The sequence below is a fragment of the Mustela lutreola genome, chromosome 1, assembly GCF_030435805.1.
Source record: "Mustela lutreola isolate mMusLut2 chromosome 1, mMusLut2.pri, whole genome shotgun sequence".
Lineage (NCBI taxonomy): Eukaryota > Metazoa > Chordata > Mammalia > Carnivora > Mustelidae > Mustela > Mustela lutreola.
Genome location: NC_081290.1, coordinates 162,298,300 through 162,323,428, shown reverse-complemented (window position 1 = coordinate 162,323,428; position 25,129 = coordinate 162,298,300). Strand labels below are relative to the sequence as shown.

At 34.7% G+C, this 25,129-nt stretch overlaps 2 protein-coding genes across 2 annotated transcripts in view; one reads left to right on the top strand and one right to left on the bottom strand.

Moving 5' to 3' along the window:
• Positions 1-25,129, top strand: part of ADAM7 (ADAM metallopeptidase domain 7) — a 131,765-nt gene that overhangs the window by 1,507 nt on the left and 105,129 nt on the right. Inside the window, exon 3 of the mRNA XM_059168838.1 lies at positions 4,174-4,247. Coding sequence (XP_059024821.1) covers positions 4,174-4,247 — 74 coding nt within the window. The remainder of the gene's footprint in view (positions 1-4,173; positions 4,248-25,129) is intronic.
• On the bottom strand, positions 17,140-18,415 carry LOC131833963 (cytochrome c-like). The gene has a single exon (XM_059177937.1). It carries the CDS (start codon positions 18,348-18,350, stop codon positions 18,033-18,035), a length of 318 nt encoding a protein of 105 aa, XP_059033920.1. The 5' UTR covers positions 18,351-18,415; the 3' UTR covers positions 17,140-18,032.

Genomic DNA, 25,129 nt, shown 5'->3' with positions numbered 1-25,129 from the left:
GGTTTACTTGCCTTACAGATTCAGCAGCAAAGTTGGGCAACTTTCATGGGAACACATCTGGCCTGTCGCTTAGAAGAGTGTTTATTCAGGTGTTAAAATGCAAATATTTATAATTTTATTTTCAAAAGAAACAAATGTTTATGAAGACAACATGTAATACATATAACGAGAAACAAGCTTCAAAGTAAGGTCATTCTCAATCCCATTACTATAGAAGACATTCAAGGACTGTTCTTAGATATTTATTACCAGGCACTTGCTTTGTGGGCCTGGGCTTTCTAACTTCATCCATCGAGAATACCGACTGCCACTTTGCCCCAATACTCTTTGAGAGGGCAAACTTTTCCCAATGCAACTACTTTTCTTTCCTTCACCACCAGAAGAGACAAGCCTTCCAGGTTCTCATTTGTTAGGTTCCTCAGTCACAGCAAGATGCATTTCAGCTTTCCAAATGTTCCCACTGAGATGTCTTTCCCATAACTTAACATAATGAAAAAGCAACTCTTCATCTGCTGCCATTTGGAGATAATGTCTATTTTTCTGTAGTAATCTCCTTGCAAAAAAATGTTTTCTCTTGATCTCCAATTCATTTATCCTTAACTACTTCTTAAGCCTTGTATTCATATAATATTGCATGTTAAGTATACTTCAATTAAAAAAAAAAAAAACTTTTATTGGTTGAAGTTTGGTACTCATCGAGGAGGGCCAAACCAGCCTTCTGTCACCATTGTGCAAATCAAGACATCAATCTCATTATGAATGTACAAAAGGATACTGGTCTGGGGCAGGAAATATATAAGATGTCTTGGAGTATCTTTTATACCAGAAAGTAAGGAAGTTCTCAAGTAAGCAAACAACCCAAACTTGCATTGATGGGAGGATGTCAAAAGAACATAGGAGCCAAATGAAGGAGCTCCCAATAGCCAAAGAAGGATAAATTTGAGGACAAAATTATTAAGGTAGTTTTGAGCTATAATAAAATATAAGTTAATACCTATGAAGTCATAGTGGTATAGATAAATAATTGAATAAATAAATGGGAAAGAATAGACAAATTCTCCACACACCAGAATTAAAAAATTAATGTAGATAGTCTCCTTCCTAGGAGGTGAAGAATAACTCCCCACCCTTTAAGCATGGCCTGTGCGTAGACCCTTCCAAAGATTAGAATATGGAAGAGGGAACCAGTAAAATGGAGAAGAGTGTAAACTTACAGTGGAGAAAGGCTGACAGGTGATCAAGGTAACCAGTAATCATATTCAGTAATAAGTCATATTGATAGTATGTACTCTTAATCTGATGTGTGAAAATGGCACCTTATTTTGTTGTTTTCTCTCAAATCCCTGTAATTCCAGGCTGGGAATGAGAAACATATGGGGGAAAAAAAAAACTTAGTTTTTTTTTTGAAATACTTGATCAGTACTCCTCAAAACCGTCAAGGTTGTCAAAAAATAAGGGAAGTCAGATAAGCTGCCATAGTGTAGAGAGTCAAGACAGGAGGCATGACAACTGAATGCAATGTGTGTCCTGGACGGGATCCTAAGATAGTGAAAGGACATTAGACAAAAACAAAGAAAATCTGGATAAGTGTATAATTTAATTGGTAATGTCCGTCTTGAATCACGAGTTGTGACAAGTACACTATAGTAATGTATGATGTTAACAATATGGAACCCTGAGTTGTGGAATACATGGGAATGCTCTGTATTATCTTTCCAACTTTTCTTTAACTCTAAAATGATTCTAAATAAAAACAATTTTAAAATTAAATAAAATAAATAAAATTCTAAAATAAAACACGAAGTTAAATATTCTGTTTATATACAAATAATATTAATGACAAGATTAACAAGAATGTCACATTTGACAATATTAACAACTGCATCTGAATATTAACAAATAGGAAACCCATAATCACACATTCAAATTTTACAAGGTCCCATTATACCACTGTTATTCACACACAACAGCAAGTATAGTTCATCATGTTGTAAACAGAAGTCAACCCTTTTTATCTAAGTAAGCACCTAGGTTCTTGCCTTCCCACTGTGCTTTATGTGTTTATAATGAAGTCCCAATTTTTTGTTAAACTTTCAGTCCAAAAAATGCCCAAATCAATGCACAACTCATATTCAACAAACACACAACTCCCCTCTCCCTTCCTCCAAGTTGCCTCCCTTCAGAAGACCCTCCTTCAATAGCATAGTTTAAACAAACCAGAAGACGGAGCAAATTATTACTGTTATTATTATTATTCTTGGAGGGGGGGAAGAGAATGATGGGGGCAGAGAGGGAGAGAGAGAATGCTAAGCAGGCTCCATGTCTGGTGCAGAGCCACACATGGGGCTCAGTCTCACAAGTTGAGATCATGACCTAAGCAAAGTCAACAGTGGGACACTGAACCAACTGAACCTCTCAGGCACCACCTAAGGGAAGTCTTTACTCCTCTCTTTTGTCTCCCCAATCAAAAAAAAAAAAAAAAAAAAAAAAAAAAAAACATTAAATTTTGTGAATTCTAAAATGTAAATATCCTTTGAAATTTTCTACTCTCCTCTTTCCCTGCTTCCACTCCCTCGCCCAAGTGACTTATATCCCATCAACAGTCTTTAAATGTTTTTCCTGCCTGCAGTTGTGATTTTTGCTGATACATTATCTGTAATAGGTAAGCCATCTAAAAATACTGTACCTACTTCTGTACTTTTTGCCTAAACCTTTTTCTTCTCTTTGCTCTTAGGATGAAGTCCAAATCTTCTTGAGTGACTAACTGGTTGTACATGATTTGGCTCCTTCCTACCTTTTCATTTTTCATATTTATTCAATTTACACTTGATTCTCCAGCCTCCTTGAGTTTTTCTGAGCTTCTCAATATGTCAAGCTCCTTCCTACCTCAGGACCTTTGCTTGCTGTGTTCTTTGCCTCCTATTCCTTCCTAACATAGTCATTGCATTTCTCCTATTATGATGTTTATTTTTTTAAAGATTTTATTTTTTTATTCTTGAGAGACAGAGAAAGAGAGAGAGGCAGAGGGAGAAGCAGGCTCCCCACTTAGCAGGGAGCATGATGCGGGACTCAATTCCAAGACTCCAGGATCATGACCTGAGCTGAAAGCAGACAGTTAACCATCTGAGCCACCCAGGAGCCCCTATTATGATGTTTGTAATCTTCAATTACGTTTTTTTTTTATTTTCTTCTTTGCCAAGCTGTGGTTTTCATAAGGGCAGTGACCTCTATCTTGTGCAAAATTGTATTTTCTATATTATCACTGTGCCTGAAATAACAGCTATTGAATACATGGGTGAACAATAAACTGAATAAATGTGCTAGATAAATAACTAGTAACTGTGCATACTTAAATTATAAATAATTCATAATCAGAAGGTAATAAAATATAACAAAAGAAAATATTTAAAGGATATAAGTTAGGAATTCATATACAAATATGTAAACAACAAAATAAACCAAACAGAAGAAAAATACCACTTCTGATGGTCATTAAAGAAAAGTTTGTAACAATAAGTTATCATTTTATTAATGTTAATATCTAAAGCAAGAATATAAGAACCACTATAAATTTCTAGTGAAATTCTAATTTTGTGCTTCCCTTCTTCAGGGTTATCTTGCAGCATTTATCAAATATTTTTTCCATGTTGCCAACCAAGAAATGATGTCTAACTATAGCAAATACCCCAATTGAAATTTCTGATCTGGATATTGGTTAAATAAATTCACATTGTGATTTTCAGCCATAAAATATATACTACAAAGGAACTTTTATTGAAATAAGAAAATGGCCATGGTCATAATTTACTTCTGTGTGAGAAAGTAGACTATAAAATGGTACACCACAAACTGTGTGGGCAGGGGTGGAATGGCAAGGACATATGACTTGTTATCTCTGGACAAGGAGAGAATATATATATTTTAATTTCTTTTTATAACTAGAAAAAATTCCCATCAAAAGTTTTAATTAAAAAGTAGTTTACAAGCAAAATCCTCCATATATTACCCTCATAAATTCAGCCTAACCTATATTTATCATTTTGCCTAGCCAGATCACTGGACTGCTGGGTAAACTGATAAAGTCTAATTTCCCCCTGCACCCACTCCACTCCCCATCCTAATACACACTAAATGAGCACACATTTAAGTCACATGATGGATACTGTTTTGCAGGAAACAGATGAAGAATTGTTGTATGAACTAAAGCTAACTAGAAAAACCTTAATACTTCATCTTTTAAGATCAAGGTAAGTTTATTATAATTCAATATCTTATAAATTTATTGGTCTGTAGTATTCCAGTTTTTGTAAAAATTGTCAATGAAATGAATTCATCATGTTATTGTTACCTATTTATAGCTGAATTCCTACTTGTCTATACAATGGAATATTATGCAGCCATCAAAAATAAAATCTTGCATTTGCAATGACATGGATGGAACTAGAGGGTATTATACTAAGTGAAATAAGTCAATCAGAGAAGGACAATTAACATATGATTTCACTAATAAGAGGAATTTGAGAAACAAGGCAGAGACTCAAAGGAGAAGGGGGAGAAAATGAAACAAGATGAAACCAGAGAAGGAGACAAACCATAAGAGACTCTTAATCTCAGTAAACAAACTGAGGGTTGTTTAAGTGAAGGAAGGTGGGACGGATGTGGTGGCTGGGTGCTAAACACTGGGGAGGGTATGTGCTATGGTGAGCACTATGAATAGTGTAAGACTGATGAATCACAGACCTGTATTCCTGAAACAAATAATACATTATATGTTTTTTTAATTATTAAATTTTTATTAACATATAATATATTACTAGCCCCAGGGGTACAGATCTGTGATTTGCCAGGTTTACACACTTCATAGCACATACCCTCCCCAATGTCCATAACCCCACCACCCTCTTCCTACCCTCCTCCCCCCAGCAACCCTTAGTTTGTTCTGTGAGATAAGAGTCTCTTATAGTTTCCTAGAATTGTTTGTATTACTTTGGTGTTGGTTGTGATCTCTCCTCTTTCATTAATGACTTTATTTATTTGGGTCTTTTCTCTTTTCTTTTTGATAAGTCTGGCCAGGGGTTTATCAATATTATCAGTTCTTTCAAAGAACCATCTCCTAGTTTCTTTGATTTGTTCTATTGGTTTTTGATTTTTGTTTTGTTTTTGGTTTTGGTTTTGGTTTTTTTTTTTTTTTTTTTTTTTTTTTGTTTCTATTTCATTGATTTCTGCTCTGATCTTTATTATTTCTCTTCTCCTGCTGGGTTTAGGCTTTCTTTGTTGTTCTTTCTCCAGCTCCTTTAGGTGTTGGGTTAGGTTGTGTATTTGAGACCTTTCTTGTTTCTTGAGAAAAGCTTGTATAGCTTTATATTTTCCTCTCAGGACTGCCTTTGCTGTGTCCCACAGATTTTGAACCATTTTTGGTTCAAAAAAAATCAAAAAAATGATTTTTGAATTATTTGTTTCCATGGATTTTTTAAATTCTTCTTTAATTTCCTGGTTGACCCATTCATTCTTTAGAAGGATGCTCTTTAGTCTCCATGTATTTGGGTTCTTTCCAAATATTGTCTTGTGATTGAGTTCTAGCTTCAGAGCATTGTTGTCTTAAAATATGCAGGGAATCATCCAAGTCTTTTGATACTAGCTGAGACCTGATTTATGACCCAGGATGTGATCTATTCTGGAGAATGTTCCATGTGCACTGTTGCTTTGGGATGGAATGTTCTGAATATATCTGTGATGTCCATCTGGTTCAGTCTGTCATTTAGGACCTTTATTTCCTTGTTGATCTTTTGCTTGTATGATCTGTCCATTTCAGTGTTAAAGTCCCCTACTATCATTGTTGATGTGTTTCTTTGATTTTGTCATTAATTGGTTTATATAGTTGGCTGCTCCCATGTTAGGTGCATAGATATTTAAAATTGTTAGATTTTCTTGTTGGACAGACCCTTTGGGTATGATATAGTGTTCTTCCTCATCTCTTATTGTAGTCTTTGGCTTGAAATCTAATTGATCTGATATAAAGATTGCAATCCCAGCTTTCTTTTGATGTCCATTAGCATGGTAAATAGTTTTCCACCCCCTTACTTTAAATCTGGAGGTGTCTTTGGGTCTAAAATGAGTTTCTTGCAGACAGCATATTAATGGGTTCTGTTTTTTTATCTATTCTGATACTCTGTGTCTTTTGATTGGGGCATTTAGCCCATTTACATTCAAGGTAACTATTGAGAGATATGAATTTAGTGCCATTGTATTGCTTGTAAGGTAACTACTACTGTATATTGTCTCTGTTCCTTTCTGATCTACTACTTTTAGGATCTCTGCTTAGAGGACAACTTTCAATATTTCTGGTAGAGGTGGTTTGGTGTTTACAAATTCTTTTAGTTTTTGTTTGTCCTGGAAGCTTTTTATCTCTCCTTCTATTTTCAATGATAGCCTAGCTGGATATAGTATTTTTGGCTGCATGTTTTTCTCATTTAGTGCTCTGAATATATCATGCCTGTTCTTTCTGGCCTGCCAGGCCTCTGTGGATAAGTCTGCTGCCAATCTAAAATTTTTACCATTGTATGTTACAGACTTCTTTTCCCGGGCTGCTTTCAGGATTTTCTCTTTGTCACTAAGACTTGTAAATTTTACTGTTAGATTATGGGGTGTGGACCTATTCTTGTTGATTTTGAGGGGGTTCTCTGCACCTCCTGGATTTTGATGCTTGTTCCCTTTGACATATTAGGGAAATTCTCTACAATAATTTGCTCCAATCCCAATTATTCTAATGTTGTTTCATCTTATGGTATCACTTATCTCTTGAATTCATCCCTCATAGTCCAGTAGTTGTTTGTCCCTCTTTTGCTCAGCTTCTTTATTCTGTCATTTTGTCTTCTATATCACTAATTCTCTCTTCTACCTCATTTATCCACAAGTAAGAGTCTCCATTTTTTTATTGCACCTCATTAATAGCTTTTTTTATTTCAACTTGGTTAGATTTTAGTTCTTTTATTTTTCCAGAAAGGGCTTTTATTTCTCCAGACAGTGTTTCTCTGATATCTTCCATGCCTTTTTCGAGCCTGGCTAGTGCCTTGAGAATCATCATTCTGAACTCTAGATCTGTTGTTTTACCAATGTCTGTATTGATTAGTCCCTAGCCTTCAGTACTATCTCTTGTTCTTTTTTCTGTGGTGAGTTTTCCACCTTGTCATTTTATGCAGATAGGAATATATGAAGGAGTGAATAAATACTAAAAGGGTGGCAAAGACCCTAGGAGAATGTGCTTTAACCAAATCAGAAGAGACCCTAGATCGTGGGGGGAAGAGAAGGTGTAAAGAGAAGTTCAAAAAAAAAAAAAAAAAAAAAAAGAAAGAAAGAAAAAAGAAAAAAAAGAAAAGAAAAGAAAAAAGAAGAAAAATATAAAAAAGAAATATATATATATATATATATTAGACTGGTGAATAGAAAAGGTCACCCACTTAATTTTGGGAGTATTTTGGTCTGTTAGAAGAAACTACCTCCCAAAATTTTAAAGAATGAAAAACATATGTAAGGGTAAACATAATGAAGGGATGGAATATGACTATAAAGATGAAATTTTTTTTCAATTTCTAAAAAAAGCATTGATAAGGTAAGTTGGTTGGGAGAATAAAGAAAAAGTGGAGAGAATTTGCACAGGCTGGAGACTAGAACAAAGTCCTGTGCTAGATTTAGGGTATATTTTGATGTATTAGAAGTTGTATCCCTAATTTTTTTAGAAGAAAAAACCCTATGTGTATACAAAAAATAAAGTTAGATACAATGGAGGATAAAATATGACTATAATAATGAAGGTTCAAAAAAGATTTTTTTTTAATGAAAGGTATTGTTAAGATAAGCTAGTTAAAAATGTTAACAGAAAAAGGTAAAAGTTAAAAAAAAATGGGCAGAAGAAAAAATAAAATTAAAAAAAAATTAATTAACTTTGCAAGAATAAAGAATCATGGGGAGAAAGCCATGAATTCCATGATTTGCTTTCTCCTCCTCTGGAATTCCGGTGTTCTCCCTGGTAAGTGAAATTGATCTTGGCAGGATTTCTTGTTGATCTTCTGCAGGAGTGGCCCGTTGTAGCGATTCTCAAGTGTCTTTGCCTGAGGCGTGATTGCACCATCCTTACCAGGGGTCACACTAAGTAACCTGCTCAGGTTCACTTTCGGGAGTTTTTGTTCCCTGAACACTTTCTGTAGAGTTCTGGAGGATGGGAATGAAAATGGTGGCCTCCCAGTCTCTGGCCTGGAGGAGCTGAGAGCTCAGGGCACCCTAGGAGAAAATTGCTCAATCACTCCCATCTCCCTGGCCTCTGACTGTGCTCCAAGCTCACCCAGCCTGTGACCAAGCATCTTGGTCTCTGGAATGCAGCCCCGCCTAGAGTCTCCAAATCCCATAGATCACTGCACTCCTCCAGGGGGGTCTCCCTGGATCTTGGGGTCCCTGCTCCCAGAGCAGTGGCCTGTGCCATGGATCACAACTTAAGGTAAGCCTGAGTTGAGAGCTCACTCCTTGGCTCCGTTTCTGTAGTCAGCTTCACTGCTCTATCTGTGAGCTCTGCAACACTCAGACACCCCTGATCCTTCTGTGACTCTGTGGGACCTGAGGCCATTCTGTCCCTACATGGGGTTCACCCTGGCTTAGCCTCTGGAACAATGTCCTTCAGTGGAGCAGACTTTTAAAAGTTCTGATTTTGTGCTCCATTGTTCCGCTGCTTGCCGGCAGCTGGCCCCCTCCTGCCGTGGTCTATCTTTGCGTTGCTTTGGATTTACTTCTCCACTGGTCCTACCTTTCAGAAAGTGATCAGTTTCCTGTTTCTAGAATTGCTGCTCTTCTCTTCAATATCCTGTTGGATTTGTAGGTGTTCAGAATGGTTTGATAAGCTATCTAGCTGACCTCCTGCTACCTGATCGTCTCAGCCTGCTACTTCTCTGCCATCTTGACTCCTCCCTCCAATATATTATGTGTTAATAATGAAAATTTTTAAAAATTACATATCAGTATCTTACCAACAATTATAGACACTACCCTTTAGTCCTGAGTTACCCTCTGCTTGGGGTACTTAGAGCCCTTGAGCTTCATGTACTAACTCTAAGAAGAAAGTTAATATGTTACTTCTTTGTGAGTCAGTAGAACAAAGGAAATATGGCTTTTAGAATGACTGCTAAGTTGTTTAAAATAGATATTAAACCAAGCTCTGTTGGAGAATAAACTAAAAATGAGGAAGAATTTACCTCATCAAGCTACCTTGTGTCAGCTGGGTAATTCTAATGCCTTTAATTTCTTCATTAGCTTTCTCCACAACCTCTGTTTTGTTTTTGCTGAATTTCCATTGCTTTTCTTTGGGCCATTCCTACACACAATAGTCCTGCATCCCAGCCCTGAACATTAAAATTGAGAAGAATTGTCAAATGCTAAAAAAAGTGGAAGAATATTGAAGAATTGAGACTCTTGCCTATAAGCTAAAAACAGCAACCAAAAAATATAAAACAAAGAAAGAAACATCCTTTCTTCTACTCTGGTGTTGCCTGGTGGCAAAGGTGCAGAAATACAATTAATCTAATAACATAATTATTAGATTATAGATAATAGATAATTATTATTATTATATTGTTGAATGTTAGATACTAGATAATTATTATTACCTATTAATAAATAATAGATCATTAGGTAATTTATTCAGACTGCATACATTCTCAGGATGGAATAAGACTAACATCTATTGAATAATTTCTATGTGCCTTTCCTCAAAGTTCTCTCTCAATTCCCACAATACCTACACAAAGTGGATGTTGTTTTACTTCTGTTTTACTTAGGAAGAATCATAGGTTCACTGAAGTAAAAACTGTCAGGATCACAATGGTGCTGATTCCCTATAACTCAGATCTACCTGCTCTTGAAATTACCCCATGATGCTTATGCCTCAAGTAGCCAATCTTATTATATTAGCTGTTGTTTAATCCTGTTAATCAGCTGGGAGTCATATATTATAGAATTATAGACATACGAAGCAGTTTGATCTGACATTGATACCTCTCATGTCCAACATTACCCTATCTCCTTAGCAACATGAAGTAAGTGAATTTAGTGCATGCAATGGAGCCTCCCAAATATGTGAATATTATTTATTCAGATGTTTTCATATCATATGGTTAATGAACAGAAATTTTCCATGATTCATTAGCTAAGTATATCACCAAGTGCTCATCATATCACGTGCCCTCTTTAATGCCTATCACCAAGTTACCCCAGCCTCCCACCTACTTCCATACCCCCAACCCTCAATTTGGCTCTCCGGGTCCAGAGTCTCTTGAGGTCTGTCTCCCTCTCTGATTTCTTCCCATTCAGTTTTCCCTCCCTTCCCCTATTGTCCTCTGCACTATTCCTTATGTTCAGCACATGAGTAAAGCCATATGATAGTTGTCTTCTTCTGATTGACTTATTTCACTCAGGATAATACTGTCCAGTTCCATCTATATCTATCTATATCTATATTTATATATAATCTATATTATCTATCTATATCTATCGATCTATCTATATCTATCTCTACCACATCTTCCTTATCCATTCTATGCATCTGTCAATGGACATCTCCACTGTTTCCACAGCTTGGCTATTGTGGACATTGCTACTATGATACTGAGGTGAGGGTGGCCCTCTAGATCACTACCTTTGTATCTTTGGGGGAGTAAATTCCTAGTAGTGCAATTTCTGGGTTGTAAGTAACCCTATATTTAACTTTTTGAGGAACCTCCATACTGTTTTTTAGAGTGGCTATACCAGCTTGCATTCCCACCAACAGTGTAAAAAGGTTCCCTTTTCTCCTCACCCTAGCCAACATTTGTTGTTTCCTGTCTTGTTAATTTTAGTCATTCTGGTGTAAGGTGGTAACTCATTGTAGTTTTGATTTGTATTTCCCTGATGCCAAGTGATGTGGATTATTTTTCTTGTCTGTTGGCCATTTGGAGGTCTTCTTTGGAGAAATATCTGATCATGTTTTCTGCCCATTTCTTGACAGGATTATTTGTTTTGGGGGTGTTGAGTTTGATAAGTTATTTAAAGATCTTGGATACTAACCCTTTAACTGATATGTCATTTGCAAATATCTTCTCCCATTCTGTAGCATGCCTTTTAGTTTTGTTGACTGTTTTCTTGCTGTGCAGAAGCTTTTTATCTGGTGAAGTCTCAATACTTTAATTTTACTTTTGTTTCCCTTGCCTTTGGAGACATGTTTAAGAAGTTGCTGCGGCCAAGGTTGAAGAGGTTGCTCCTTGTGTTCTCCTTAGGATTTTGATGGACTCCCATTTCACATTTAGATCTTTCATCCATTTTGAGTTTTTCTTTGTTCATGGTGTAAGGAAATGGTCCAGTTTGATCCTTCTGCATGTGGTTGCCCATTTTTGCCAGAACCATTTATTGAAGAGACTGTCCTTTTTCCATTAGATATTCTTTTCTGCTTTGTTGAAGATTAGTTGACCACAGAGTTGAGGGTCCATTTCTGGGTTCTCTATTCTGTCCCACTGATCTATGTGTCTGTTTTTGTAGCAGTACCATACTGTCTTGATGATTAAAGCTTTGTAATAGAGCCTGAGCTCCAGCATTATTATGGCATCAGCTTTATTGTTCTTTTTCAACATTCCTCTATTTGTAGTCTTTTTCTGGTTCCACAAAAGTTTAGGATTGTTTGTTCTAGCTCTGTGAAAAATATTGATGGTATTTTGATAGAGATTGCATTGAATGTGTAGATTGCTCTGGGTAGCATAGACATTTTAACAATATTTATTCTTCCAATCCATGAGCATGGAGGTTTTTTTTTTTTTCATATCTTTGTGCCTTCCTTGATGTCTTTCATAAGTGTACTGTAATTTTTAGAGTACAGATCCTTTACCTCTTTAGTTAGGCTGATTCCTAGGTATCTTGTGTTTTTTGGTGCAATTATGAATGGGATAATTCCTTAATTTCTCTTTCTTCTGTCTCATTGTTAGTGTACAGAAATGCAACTAATTTTCTGTGCATTGATTTTATATCCTAAAATGTTGTTGAATTCCTTTATGAGTACTAGCAAATTTTTGGTAGAGTCTTTTGGGTTTTCCACTTAGTGTATCATATCATCTGCGAAGAGTGAGAATTTGACTTCTTGGCCAATTTGAATGTCTTTTATTTCTTTTTGTTGTCTGATTACTGAGGCTAGGACTTCTAGTACTATGTTGAACAATGGTGGTGAGAGTGGGCATCCTTGTCATGTTCCTGACCTTAGGGGAAATGCTCTGTTTTTCCCCAGTAAGAATTGTATTCCTTGTGGGATTATCTTAGAAGGCTTTTGTGATATTGAGGTATGCTCCCTCTGTATCTACACTGTGGAGAGTTTTAACTGTGAAAAGATTCTGTATTTTGTTAAGTGCTTTTTCTGCATCAATTGAGAGGATTATATGGTTCTTGTCCTTTCCTTTATTAACATGATGTATCATGTTGATTAATTTACAAATGTTGAACCACTCAAGAGTGGTTCATCTCAGGAATAAATCCCACTTGGTCATGGTGAGTAATACTTTTAATGTACATTTAGATCCTACTGGTTAGTTCTTGGTGAGAATTTGGCATCCATGTTCATCAGGGATATTGGTGTGTAATATTCCTTTTTGATGGGGTTTTTGTCTGGTTTGGGGATCGAGGTAATACTGGACTTACAGAATGAGCTTAGAAAATTTCCTTCCATTTCCATTTTTTGAGACAGCTTCAGAAGAATAGGTATTAATTCTTCTTTAAATGTTTGGTGGAATTCTCCTGGGAAGACATTTGGCCCTGGACTCTTATTTTGGGGTAGATTTTTTTATTATTGCTTTAATTTCCTTGCCAGTTATGGGTCTGTTCAGGTTTTCTATTTGTTCCTGGTTCAGTTTTGGTAGTTTATAAGTTTCTAGGAATACAGCCATTTCTTCCAGATTGCCTAACTTGTTGGCATATATTTGCTCATAATTTGTTCTTAAAATTGTTTATAATTCCTTGATGTTGATCATGATCATCAAGGAACCTCCATACTGTTTTTTAGAGTGGCTATACCAGCTTGCATTCCTCTTTCTTTCATGGTTATATTAATTTGGGCCCTTTTTCTTTTCTATTTGATAAGTCCAGCTAGGGGTTTATCAATCTTATTAATTCTTTCAAAGATCCAGCTTCTAATTTCATTGATCTGCTTTACTCTTCTTTTCATTTCTATTTCATTGATTTCTGCTCTTGCCTTTATTATTATTTCTCTTCTCCTGCTAGGTTTAGGCCTTTTTTTGTTTGTTTGTTTTTGTTTTTGTTTTTGTTTTTCTTTCTTCAGCTCCTTTAGGTGTAAGTGTAGCTTGTGTATTTAAGACTTTCTAATTTTTTTGAGAAAAGCTTGTATTATTATGTACTTCCCTCTTAAGACCACCTTTGCTGTATCCCAAAGTTTTGAACAGTTGTGTTTTCATTCTCATTTGTTTCCTTGAATTTTTAAAAATTCTTTAATTTCCTGTACCTTCTTTAACTCTTTGGATTATTTGGTTTTTATTTTGTTTGCTTTGTTTTTACTTTACCTACTGGCTTTTTATCTATTTATTGGCTTTTTAGCAATATCTCTCTGCTTTAGGTTTAAGCTTTTGGTTTAGGGATTATAATATTTATTTATAGTTTTAAATATTTTTTTATTTATTTTATTTATTTACAGTACATGAAATACAATAATTTATTACAATTTTACTTATTATATCATTTTATGTAAAATGTAAAATCTTCACTATCTTATAAGTCCATTTACAACTAAACTCTTTTATATTACCTTATCATATATATACCTCTATATACATTAGTAACTCCATAATTCATAGCTATAATTTTGGCTTTAAATGGTCATATGTATCTTAAAGAAATTCAATGAAAAATTTTTTTATTTACTGCATGGTTTACCATTTCCTATCCTTCTATTCTTAAAGATTCAATTTTCCATCTGCTTCCAATCCTTTCAGGCTGAAGGACTTCCTTTACCCATTTCTGGCAGAAATTTACCTTGGTTTTCTTTCATCTGAAATGATCTTTACTTTTTGTTCACTTGTGAAGATTATTTTTGCTGGGTATAAAATTATGGATTGATAGAATTTTTATTTCTTTTGGCAAAAGATGCTGACATTGTTCTTCTTTCCTTTGACCCTTGTAGTTTATTTCTTTTTTTTAAGATTTTATTTATTTGACAGAGATCACAAGTAGGCAGAGAGTGAGATGGGGGGGGGTGTGCAGGCTCCCTGCTGAGCAGAGAGCCGATGCAGGGCTCAATCCCAGGGCATTGAGATCATGACCTGAGCTGAATGCAGAGGATTTAACCCACTTAGCCACCCAGGCACCCCATGACCCCTGTAGTTTCTAATGAAATGTTAGTGCCAACTTGAATTTCTGTTTCCCTCTTTGTGTTATGTTATTCTCCTGCTGCTTTCAAGATTTGTCTTAGTAATTGATACTCCTCAATTTGGCAATGATAGGTATGGGTGTGATTTTTAAAATTTAATGTAATTTAATATTTTATTGTGTTATGTTAGTCACCACAGAGTACAACATTAGTTTCTGATGTAGTGTTCCAAGATTCATTGTTTACATATAACACTCAGAGTTCCATGCAATACATGCCTTTCTTAAAACCCACCACCAGGCCCACCCATCCATCTATCCCCTCCCTTCTAAAACCCTCTGTTTCTCAGAGTCCACGGTATCTCGTGGTTCTTCTCCGCCTCTGATTTCACTTCATTTTTCCTTTCCTTCTCATAATCCATCTTATTCCTCATGTTCCAGTGAAACCATATGACAATTGATTTTCTCTGCTTGACTTATTTCATTCAGCATAATTTCCTCAAGTCCCATCCATGTTGATACAAAAGTTGGATATTCATCCTTTCTGATGGCTGAGTAATATTTCATTGTGTATATGGACCACATCTTTCTTATCCATTCATCTACTGAAGGACATCTCAGCTCTTTCCACAGTTTGGCTATTGTGGGAATTGGTGCTATGAACATTGGGATACATATGGCCCTTCTTTTCACTACATCTATATCTTTGGGGCAAATACCCAATAGTGCAATTGCCAGGTCATAGGGTAGATCTATTTTTAATTTTTTGAGGAATTTCCACACTGTTTTCCAAAGTGGTTGTACCAACTTACATTCCCACCAACAGTGTAAGAGGGTTTCCCTTTCTCCACATCCTCTCCAACATTTGCTGTTCCTTGCCTTGTTAATTTTTGTCATTATAACTGGTGAAATATGGTATCTCAGTGTAGTTTTGATTTTAATTTCTCTGATGGCTAATGATGATGAACATTTCTTCATGTGCTTGTTAACTATTTGTATGTCTTCTTTGGAGAAGTGTCTGTTCATGTCTTCTGTCCATTTTTTGACTTGATTATCTGTTTTTTTGGGTGTTGAGTTTGAGAAGTTCTTTATAGATCTTGGGTATCAGCCCTCTGTAGTGTAATTTGCAAACATCTTCTCCCTTTTTCAAACTTATCTTGCCTGTGTTTTACTAAACTTCTTTAAATTATAGTTTATGTCTTCCTCCAAACTGGATAAAATTTCAGTCATTACCATTTTTTTCTGCCATACACTTTCTCCTCTTGCTAGCAGTCAAATTATTAGTATTTCAGTCATTTTGATATTATCCTATATGTACCTGAAACTCTGTTCTTTTTTCTTTCTCTATCTTCTTTAGGTTGGATAATTTCTATTGATCAATCATCAAGTTTATTACTTTTTCCTTTATCAATTCCCATTTTATGTCCATGCAATGAAATTATCTATTTATGGTATTTTCAATTATAAAATTCTTAATTTGCTTTTTAAAAAAGTAATTTCCATTTTTTGTGCTGACATTTCAAATCTTTTCATGCATTTCAAGCATATTTTCTTTTACATTGTTGAGTACCTGCTTAATAAACTCATCTATTTCATCCTCTGGATTAGCTTGAAGTAGATTTTTATTGATTGTCTTTTTTATTGACAATAGTTTAAATTTTCCTATTTCTTCCTATGTCTAGTAAATTTAGATTGTGTACTGAAAAATTTGTCTTTTTTATTAACAATAGTTTAAATTCTCCTATTTCTTCCTATGTCTAGTAAATTTAGATTGTGTACTGAACAATTTGAATAAAATGTGGTAGAGACTTTAAATTCTGTTGTTCCTCTGAAGAGGTTTGATACTTTTATTTTATCAGGGAATTAACTTTGTTGAACTCAAATGGCAAACTCTGTCATTTGGGTGACAGCTCAAATTTCAATTCAGTTATTTTATTCTTAACAACACTTGTTTATTGAATACTTTAATGTGTCAAATATGGTCTTGAGAACTGAAAAGACACAAGTAAAAAGGAAATGAGTCCCTTCATAAAGCAGTTCACAGGCAGCTTCAAGCATAGACATGATAACATATTAGGGGAAGGCAAAGAAAAGCTGGTGGACCAATCTGGGTCTATACTCTATGTATGTTCCTTGAGCTAAGAGTCATTTTAAAGTTTAAAATATTTGGAATGAAAATAAAATCAAACTAAACAAAAAACATGTAACAATGATCATATGTGACCCACACAGCCTATAATATTTACCATTTTGATGTTTACAGAAAAAGTTTGCTGAACTCTATATTGTAGGATAAAAATGTAGTACACATGAAAATGGAGATTTTTGGAGGTATGAAATACACATATAGAAAATAATTGAAAGGTACACCTGGTGTTAGCAAGTGTGTTTTGAGCTGGTTTTTGAAGTCCTGTAAGTTTATCATGTTGGAGGTAAGACGAAAAAGTGGCCTGGTATACTTCAAAGGGGTGAAAGAATGTTAGGTTCAAGAACTCTACATAGTTTGTTATGTATCTGTATATCTATTTCTAAGATATCTTGAACTCTGTGGGCTTTAACAACTATTACCCTCTAATTTATTAGAATCCTTTAGTATGTTTACTCCTACATCATTCAAGTAGTCAGTGAAATGTTAAGTCACTCTTAGATCAGGAACACCGTTACAAAACAGAGCTTTTTAAGCTATATCTTTATGGTTTGTCAGTTCTAAATAATTTATTATGGCTAGTTGAGCATTATTATTTTTCATCATATATTTGGTTTCAATTCTTTTTTTTTTTTTGATTTGTGATTGTTTTTAATTATCTTAAGCCTTATCACATAATTTACAAATTTGTGCTGATGATGTATCTCCCATTTTAACCCTTCTAACGAGTTGGCAAAAGGACCATTACCAATCATACATATATGGTATTTCCACAGTTGTCTCTCTGAATAGCTATTTAGAAGACAATCCTGAATTATAACTTAGTCTGACTTAGTAGATAATTCACAAGCCATGTCTGCTGCTATATCCTGTCACACTGAATTTTAAAAGCATCTGACCTTAGATCATCTATAAAATGAGAAGTGTTAAATAACTCTTTATTTAATATTATACATAAACCACACTAAAATGCCTTTCATTAAGCAAAAGGCAACATTTTAGATGCAGGAAATTTTAATTAAATTGGCATAGTTAAGAAAAAAAAAAAGTGGACACTGCCAGCTTATCTTCAACCCTTGCCTGTAACAGGCTAATGAACACAACCTGAAACACAGCTCAATCTTGCTGGTTCTGAGACAGTGAAGGGATTTCCTCAGTATTTAAATATATTAATATAACCAGTTATATAAATCTAAATATAAAACCAATCTCCTATAAGTTTAGAGATGGCATTTACCACCTCTGTGAAAAGTTGAACATTACTAATCAATTCCGATCATATTTTTAAAAGGGGAAAACTGACAGCACTTGCTGAACCAGAATTACTATCAAAGTTCAAAAAGCTGATCATATTCATTTAACCACAAGCCAACCTTATTTATGTCAGGACTGTCCAAAAGAAATATTCTATCGGCCATTCATGATCTGAATTCTGGTGTATGAGATCAATTGAACACATAAAAAAAAGTCATGAAACATTTTTGTTTGCAATAAATAAGGCAATGGCCAATTATTACTCCTTAGTAGCTTTTTTGAGATAAGCTATCAAGTCTGCTCTTTCCCCCGTCTTCTTAATGCCAGCGAAGATCATTTTTGTCCCAGGGATGTACTTCTTGGGATTCTCCAAATACTCCATCAGTGTCTCCTCTCCCCAGGTGATGCCTTTATTCTTGTTGGCATCCGTGTAAGAAAATCCAAGGGCCTGACCGGTCTTTCGGCCAAATAAACCATGGAGATTTGGCCCAGTCTTGTGCTTGCCTCCCTTTTCCACGGTATGGCACTGGGCAGACTTCTGAACAAAAATCTTCTTGCCCTTCTCAACATCACCCATTTTTAAATCGCTCTTTCGTAGCGCGCGAAACGAAGGTGTCCGCTCACAAACCGGACGTCCCGCTCTCTCGGTTTCAATTCTTTTTTTTTTTTTAAGATTTTATTTATTTATTTGACAGAGAGAAATTACAAGTAAGCAGAGAGGCAGGCAGAGAGAGGAGGAAGCAGGCTCCCTGCTGAGCAGAGAGCCCGATGCGGGACTCGATCCCAGGACCCTGAGATCATGACCTGAGCCGAAGGCAGCGGCTTAACCCACTGAGCCACCCAGGCGCCCTCGGTTTCAATTCTTAATATGAGTTAAACACTGTTGTCCATTCATCATCTTGGTTAGAACTTAGATTGAAAGGATCTTGCCAATGGCAAAATATTATGTGATGATAAATGTGTTAGGATTATGTAGTGTGTATGTATTTTGAGATTTCAAATAACATTAAGCATAATTTGTGTTTGTCTACTAGTGCAGCATAAAAATATTAGGTCATATTAAAGTATGGAATTCCAAATGATACAATGCTCTATAAAATTTCCTAAAATTGATGTATTTTGATTTATAAAAGAAAATGAGACTATGAATTTTCACTTGCAGAAAAATGGAGCAGACATTTTTCTCTATTCCTTCCACTAAGTAAAACTAAAACTTCTGGGTGTTACATATATAAAACAAGTATAAGAAGACTGAGAGATGTGGAGAAAAAGGTAGACCAGCTAGAGATTTTGTTACCCAAAGAATGACAAACACAGTGGTGAGTTTCTTGGGTTGTCATTTTGCTTCATGCATCCCAGACTAGATACTGGAGAAATCAGCAACCTGGAAATTCCCATGAACATATACAAAAACCAACCAACCAACCATACTGAAAACCTAAAAAAAAATCATGCTCTATTTAGCCAAAGGACTAAAAGAGAAAAAAGCAGCTTAGAAAGACAGAAGGTTTTGAGACAATAACTGTTCTATTCTAGGGAACATGACACACACACAAAGAACCCTGTCCCCACTCCCATCCCAGCCAGAAAAGGCAGGATCAAGAGACTAAGCTTCTACCCTTGTCAGGCTATAAAGATACCCCAACTACCCTCCCTCTTCTGTGTAATGATATCAGAGATAGCTAAATGGGAAGCCAAGACTTTCATCTTGGCTCAGTGGTAATGAAGACCCATTTTCCCCACTTAAGTGTGACTTCAGAGTATTTGTGGAACCTGATGCCATGCCCATCCAGACAAATGGGGTATCTCTCACCTTTCCTGATGGGTTAATGTGAGAAGAGGCCGAGTAGAGAATTAGCAAGAACACCCCTTACAGTGTCAATAAATCCCTCTCCTTCTTAATCAGGATGATTTCAGCAGGAGTGAAAAGGCAGAATTTTGACCCTAACCAAGCAGTAGCAAAGAACTCCTATAGGACAAATGAAGACCCTGGATTTCTATTCCTATATGACAGTAATAAGGTGCCTCACATTAAAATGGTATCAGAGAAGATCTATAAAAACACAAGATTTAAATAAGGTCTAGGGGGTATTAATATAATATCACAATACCCAAGTTTTAATTGAAAACATTTGTCAAACAAAAAGCCAGAAATATTTCAATCTAAAAGAGAAAAAAAAAAATAGTAGCTGCCAACACCAAAATGAAACAGATGTTTGAATTATCTGACAAAATTTTAAAGCAGCCATCACAAAAATACTTCAATCAAAAATCTCAAACATACTTGAAACAAATGAAAAAAAAATAGAATGTCTCAGGAAATTAATAGAAAATCTCAAAAAATAAAGAAAATAGAAGATATAAATAAGAATCTAAAGGAAATTTTAGAACTGTAAGTAAAATACATGGGGAAAAAACCTCTCAATAGATGAGCTTAAGATCAGAATGGAGAAGAGAGTAGAAATAATCAGAAATAATTGTGTAATAGAAATTACACAATCTGAATAACAAGGAAAATTTTCTGGGAAAAAAAGCACTCTCAGGAATATGTGGGAATAAAATAGAAGTTGTAAAATTGATCCCATGAGAGACCCAGAAGGAGAGGAGAGACTATGGAGCTGAAAAAGTATTCAAATGAATATTTTGATACTGAAAATTTCCAAATTTGACAAGAAAAATACTGTATACCTAGAGGTTCAAGAAGGTGAACACATTTGAAACAGTATAAACTCATATAATACCATTCCAAGTCTTACATATTTGATTTTATATATACAAACATATATATGAAATATATTACCCAAAGCAAACACTAAGAAATCTATACAGAGAGGTACACTGAAAAGTGTTACAGATAAATTAAAATGGTTTTTAAAATGTATTTAAGCAACCCACAAGAAGGAAGGAAAAGGAAACTAAAACATGAAAAAGAAGAAACAGAAACAAAAAATTAAATAGCAGACTTAAGTCTTACTATGTTAATAATTACTTTAAATCTACATGTTCTTAATGAAAAGTGCTCTTTAGACAATGTCTTCCAGAAAATAGAAGAGGGAACACTCCCTTTCTCATTTTATGAAGCCAGCATTACTCTGATACCTAAACCAAACAAAGATACTGCAAACAAAATTGAACTACAGAAAATGTCCATTGTGAGTGTAAACACAAAACTTCCTAACAAAGTGTTAACAAATAAATTCAACAATGCAAGAGTTTTACACCATAACCAATTCAACAATCCAAAAGACTGATTCAATATTCTAAAATTAATCAATGTAATTTAACATATTAACAATGTAAAGAAAAAAAATCACATGATCATATTGATTGATGCAGAAAAAAAAAGTTTTGATAAAATTCAACGCTCATTTATGATTAGAAATTTTAGATAATTGGGACCATAATTATGGTACCCATAAGGGAATGGCCTTGACTTGATGAGTATTTATAAAACCTTACAGCAAACATCGTATTTATGGGTAAAAGACTGAACATATACAAATATGTGTACTGTCACCATACCTATTCAACATATACCTGAAAGTTCTAGTCAGTGCAACTCAGGAAGAAAAAAAAATGGAAGGCATAGAAATTGAAAGGTAGAAGAAAAAAGTCCTTATTTGCTGATGACACAATAGTGTTTTGCTTAGAAAATTCTATGGAAGCTAACAAACAAATTAGCAAACAAACAAAAATATCTCCTAGAAAGAATAAATGGGTTCAACAAAGTCACAGAATATTTCATCATAAAAAATCAACTGTATTGCTGTTGTACAGTGAAAATGAAGTCCAAATTTTGTAGTCAAAATGAAGATGTGAAAACTGAAATTTAAAATACAACATCATTTGCAATTGTTCAAAAATAAATAAAAGTTACAAATATGAGAAATACATACAAACCTTGTTCTCTGAAAATGACAAAATTCTGATGAAAATCATCAAAAAGATGTAAATAGATGGGACCTAATTTGTGATAATGTACTAGAAGTAGAAGATCTGTCATGGTAAAGAGGTTGATTCTCCAGTTGATATATATAGAGTTATCACTATAGGGAGGGAGGGAGGGAGAAAGGGAGGAGGGGAGGGAGGAAGGAAGGAAGGAAAAGAAAAAAAGAAAGGAAGGGAGGAAGGAAGGAAGGAAGGAAGGAGGGGGGGAGAGAGAGAGAGAGAGAGAAAGAAAGAAAGAAAGAAAGAAAGAAAGGAAACCTCAACCCAAATCTCAAAGCTTATGCCAAATTTATACCAAAATTAACTCAAAATAGATCATGGATTTCAACATAGAACACAAAACCTTAATACTTTTAGATAAATAAGATACTATTTTCAGAATCTAGACCTAAGGCAAAAAATTCTTAGACTTGACACTAGATCATTTGGCATGAATAATGAAAGATAAAGTTGATAAACTGGTCTTCATTAAAATTGAAAGTGCTTACTCTACAAAAGTTCTATCATGAGGATGAAAGACAAGTTACAGATTGGGAGCAGACATCTGCAAACCATAACCAACAAGGGACAATAGTTTGAAAAATAGAGAGTTCTCAAAACTCAGCCATAAAAAGTAAACAGTTCAACTGGGAAATAGGCCAAGATAGGGAGATACTTCTCACCGAAGAGAATATATGGATGACAAATAAGCCCTTGAAAAGATATATGGCATCATTAATCATTCAAGAAATGTAAATTAAAAACTGCAATGAAATATTTCATTCAATCAAAATGGCTAAAACTAAAAAAAAAAAAAAAAATAGTAATTACATTACCAAATGCTGGCAAGGGATACAAAGAAACTGGATCATTAATAAATCACTGATGGGAAAATAAGATGATATAGCATTCTGGAAAACAATTAAGCAATTTAAAAAAGAAACGAACATGCAATCTCCATGAGGTAAAGCAATTGTACTACTAGGTATTATTTCAGAAAAATGAAAACTTACATTCACACACAAATATTTGTAGCTCTATTCAGGATTGCCTTAAACTGGAAACAACTCAGATCTCCTTCAACAAATGAATGGTTAAACACACTAGGCTATCCATATCATGGAATGCCACTTTGCAGTGAAATGGAACAAACTGGGTGGATCACTATGGCACTATGCTGAATGGGGAAAAAAAAAACACCTCAAAAAATCACATATAATTCCACTGATAAAACATTCTCTAAATGAAAAATTATAAATCTGGAAAACAGTATGGTTGTTCTGAATTGTTGTCAAGGATTAAGGATGTTGTTGAGGGGGGGGGGAGATTATAAAGAGATAGCATGAAGGAGATTCTTCTGGTAGAATCAAGATATAGAACGTCTTGATTGCAGCGGTGTAACACAAATCACACACACGATAAAATGACATGTAAACACATGCACATGCATTGTACTAGTGGGTATTTCTGGTTTTGTTATTGTACTATAATTATTTAAGATGTAGCTTCTGGGGAGACTGAGTCAAGGGTGCACAGACATCAGATTCCGCTATGTCATCTCTGTAACTACCTATGAGTCTGTACTTATTTCAAAATGAAAGTTTAAAAAATGAGATACTAGTACTTTGTATTCATGAATTGAAAAAATACAGGATCCTTTGTTTTATAAGAAAATAACGTTTTTAAATATAGTTTTTTGGGGGGAAAAAGGAAGTAATGTCCGCTATGATTCTGCCCTTGAGCTAAAATGTACATCCTGGTTGCATTGCTGAACACATAACCCTGCCTACTGGGACTTAATGGGAATGAGGCAGGTTATGTTCATGGAACATGGGCATGAATGGAATCTAGCAGTTCTGCTCTATTGAGCAAATTCTGATTGTTCTGCCAGCTCTTTTTGGAAAGACAAATAAGAAGGCACAGGTGCATATTTATAATTCAGATTAAATATTTCCTTGATTTTGTTTTTGCAAAAATCTATTTTTAAATACATATTTATAAGATAATTAAAGTAAGACTGTTGGATAAACAGTTATGTAGAGAGTGATGTCAATTTTAATAATGAACATAACTACATAAATGTCTGTTTGTTTTTCACATTCATATAACACAGTATATATTTTACCTCTCAAAAGTGATTTTGAGCTCATTCCACTTAGTCAACCCAAGTAATGGTACTGATACTAGGGCTTTTTCTACTCTGTCACCATTTCATCTCTAATAGAGTTAATATTCCACTTTTCTTCTTGCGGACTCATCAATGTTAAAATGGAATGGCTATTTTCCACATGGGGTAATTCAGATTGAAATAAGTGAATTTCACAGCACAGAACACTGTCTTCTTACTGAGCAAGAAATAGGCAACCTATTGGCGGTTGCCAAGGGATCCCTCCAGACAGCAGGACTATAAACAATTAAACTTCTCTTCCTTAGCAACTTATAATGAATGTGCCATTGAATGAAAAGCTGACAGTCTTGGGGGAAATATAATTCCTAATCCACCCATTTCCTGGTTCTAGAAACAGGTTTGGGGCACATTAGGAAGCCTTTGATGCTAACCTACCTGCTTATGTGTTACGTCCTTTTGTGGTCACATTTACTCCAGATAACACAATCTCCTTCTGTCACCATATTTCCTCCATCCACTTCCTTTAACCAGAGTTTTTTCCTGGTCTAAACCGACAGTGGTGTAGCCTGGCTTCTCCTTTATGTTATTGGTTTCTTATTTATAGGAAGACTGCCCCGAGGTCTTCATTTTTAGGCTTTGGAAACATAAAGCTTAGCTTTTATATTTCAAAAGCCTTGATTTTCAGGACTAATGTTTCTGTTATGATTTTCAAAAGTCTGTTTTTCAGGATAAAATAAAATCCAATAATTTCCTCCTTTGTTCTTCTGTTCTGCTATAGCATGTACTGAGGGAGTGGAGATATACAGTCTTAGTTCTCAGTCTGAAGATACCCATAGGTTTGATACAGGAGATGTGGGAGAGAACTGATTACTCTACTGAACATTCAGAATGCCATTCCTTTACTTGTGTAGAGGATAAAACTATAAAGAATTACATGAAAATATTAACATGGGCTGTCTTTCTATGGTGAGAGTTCAGGATAATTTCATTTGTACTTTTCCATGTTTTCTAATTTTACTATTATTAACACATATTGTCTTTATCTAAATATATAGCTGTTGGGTAAATATGTGTTAAGATACATGTAGTATATGAATATATGCCTTGTACATCAAATATATTTTGATGTACAAGGCATATATATATATATATATATATATATATATATATATATTTTTTTTTTTTTTTTTACCTAGGTAATGTTTTCTCTAGGTTCTTCTCAAATTGTTGCCTTGGCTAAAACTGCTAGAATATTTTTCAGTCTCTTCTATGGTTTATCAAACCATGAAATCTGGGTAGAA

Bases quoted from the DNA above. Each gene is read 5' to 3' on its own strand.
- LOC131833963 (XM_059177937.1), bottom strand. From the start codon at position 18,350: ATGGGTGATGTTGAGAAGGGCAAGAAGATTTTTGTTCAGAAGTCTGCC.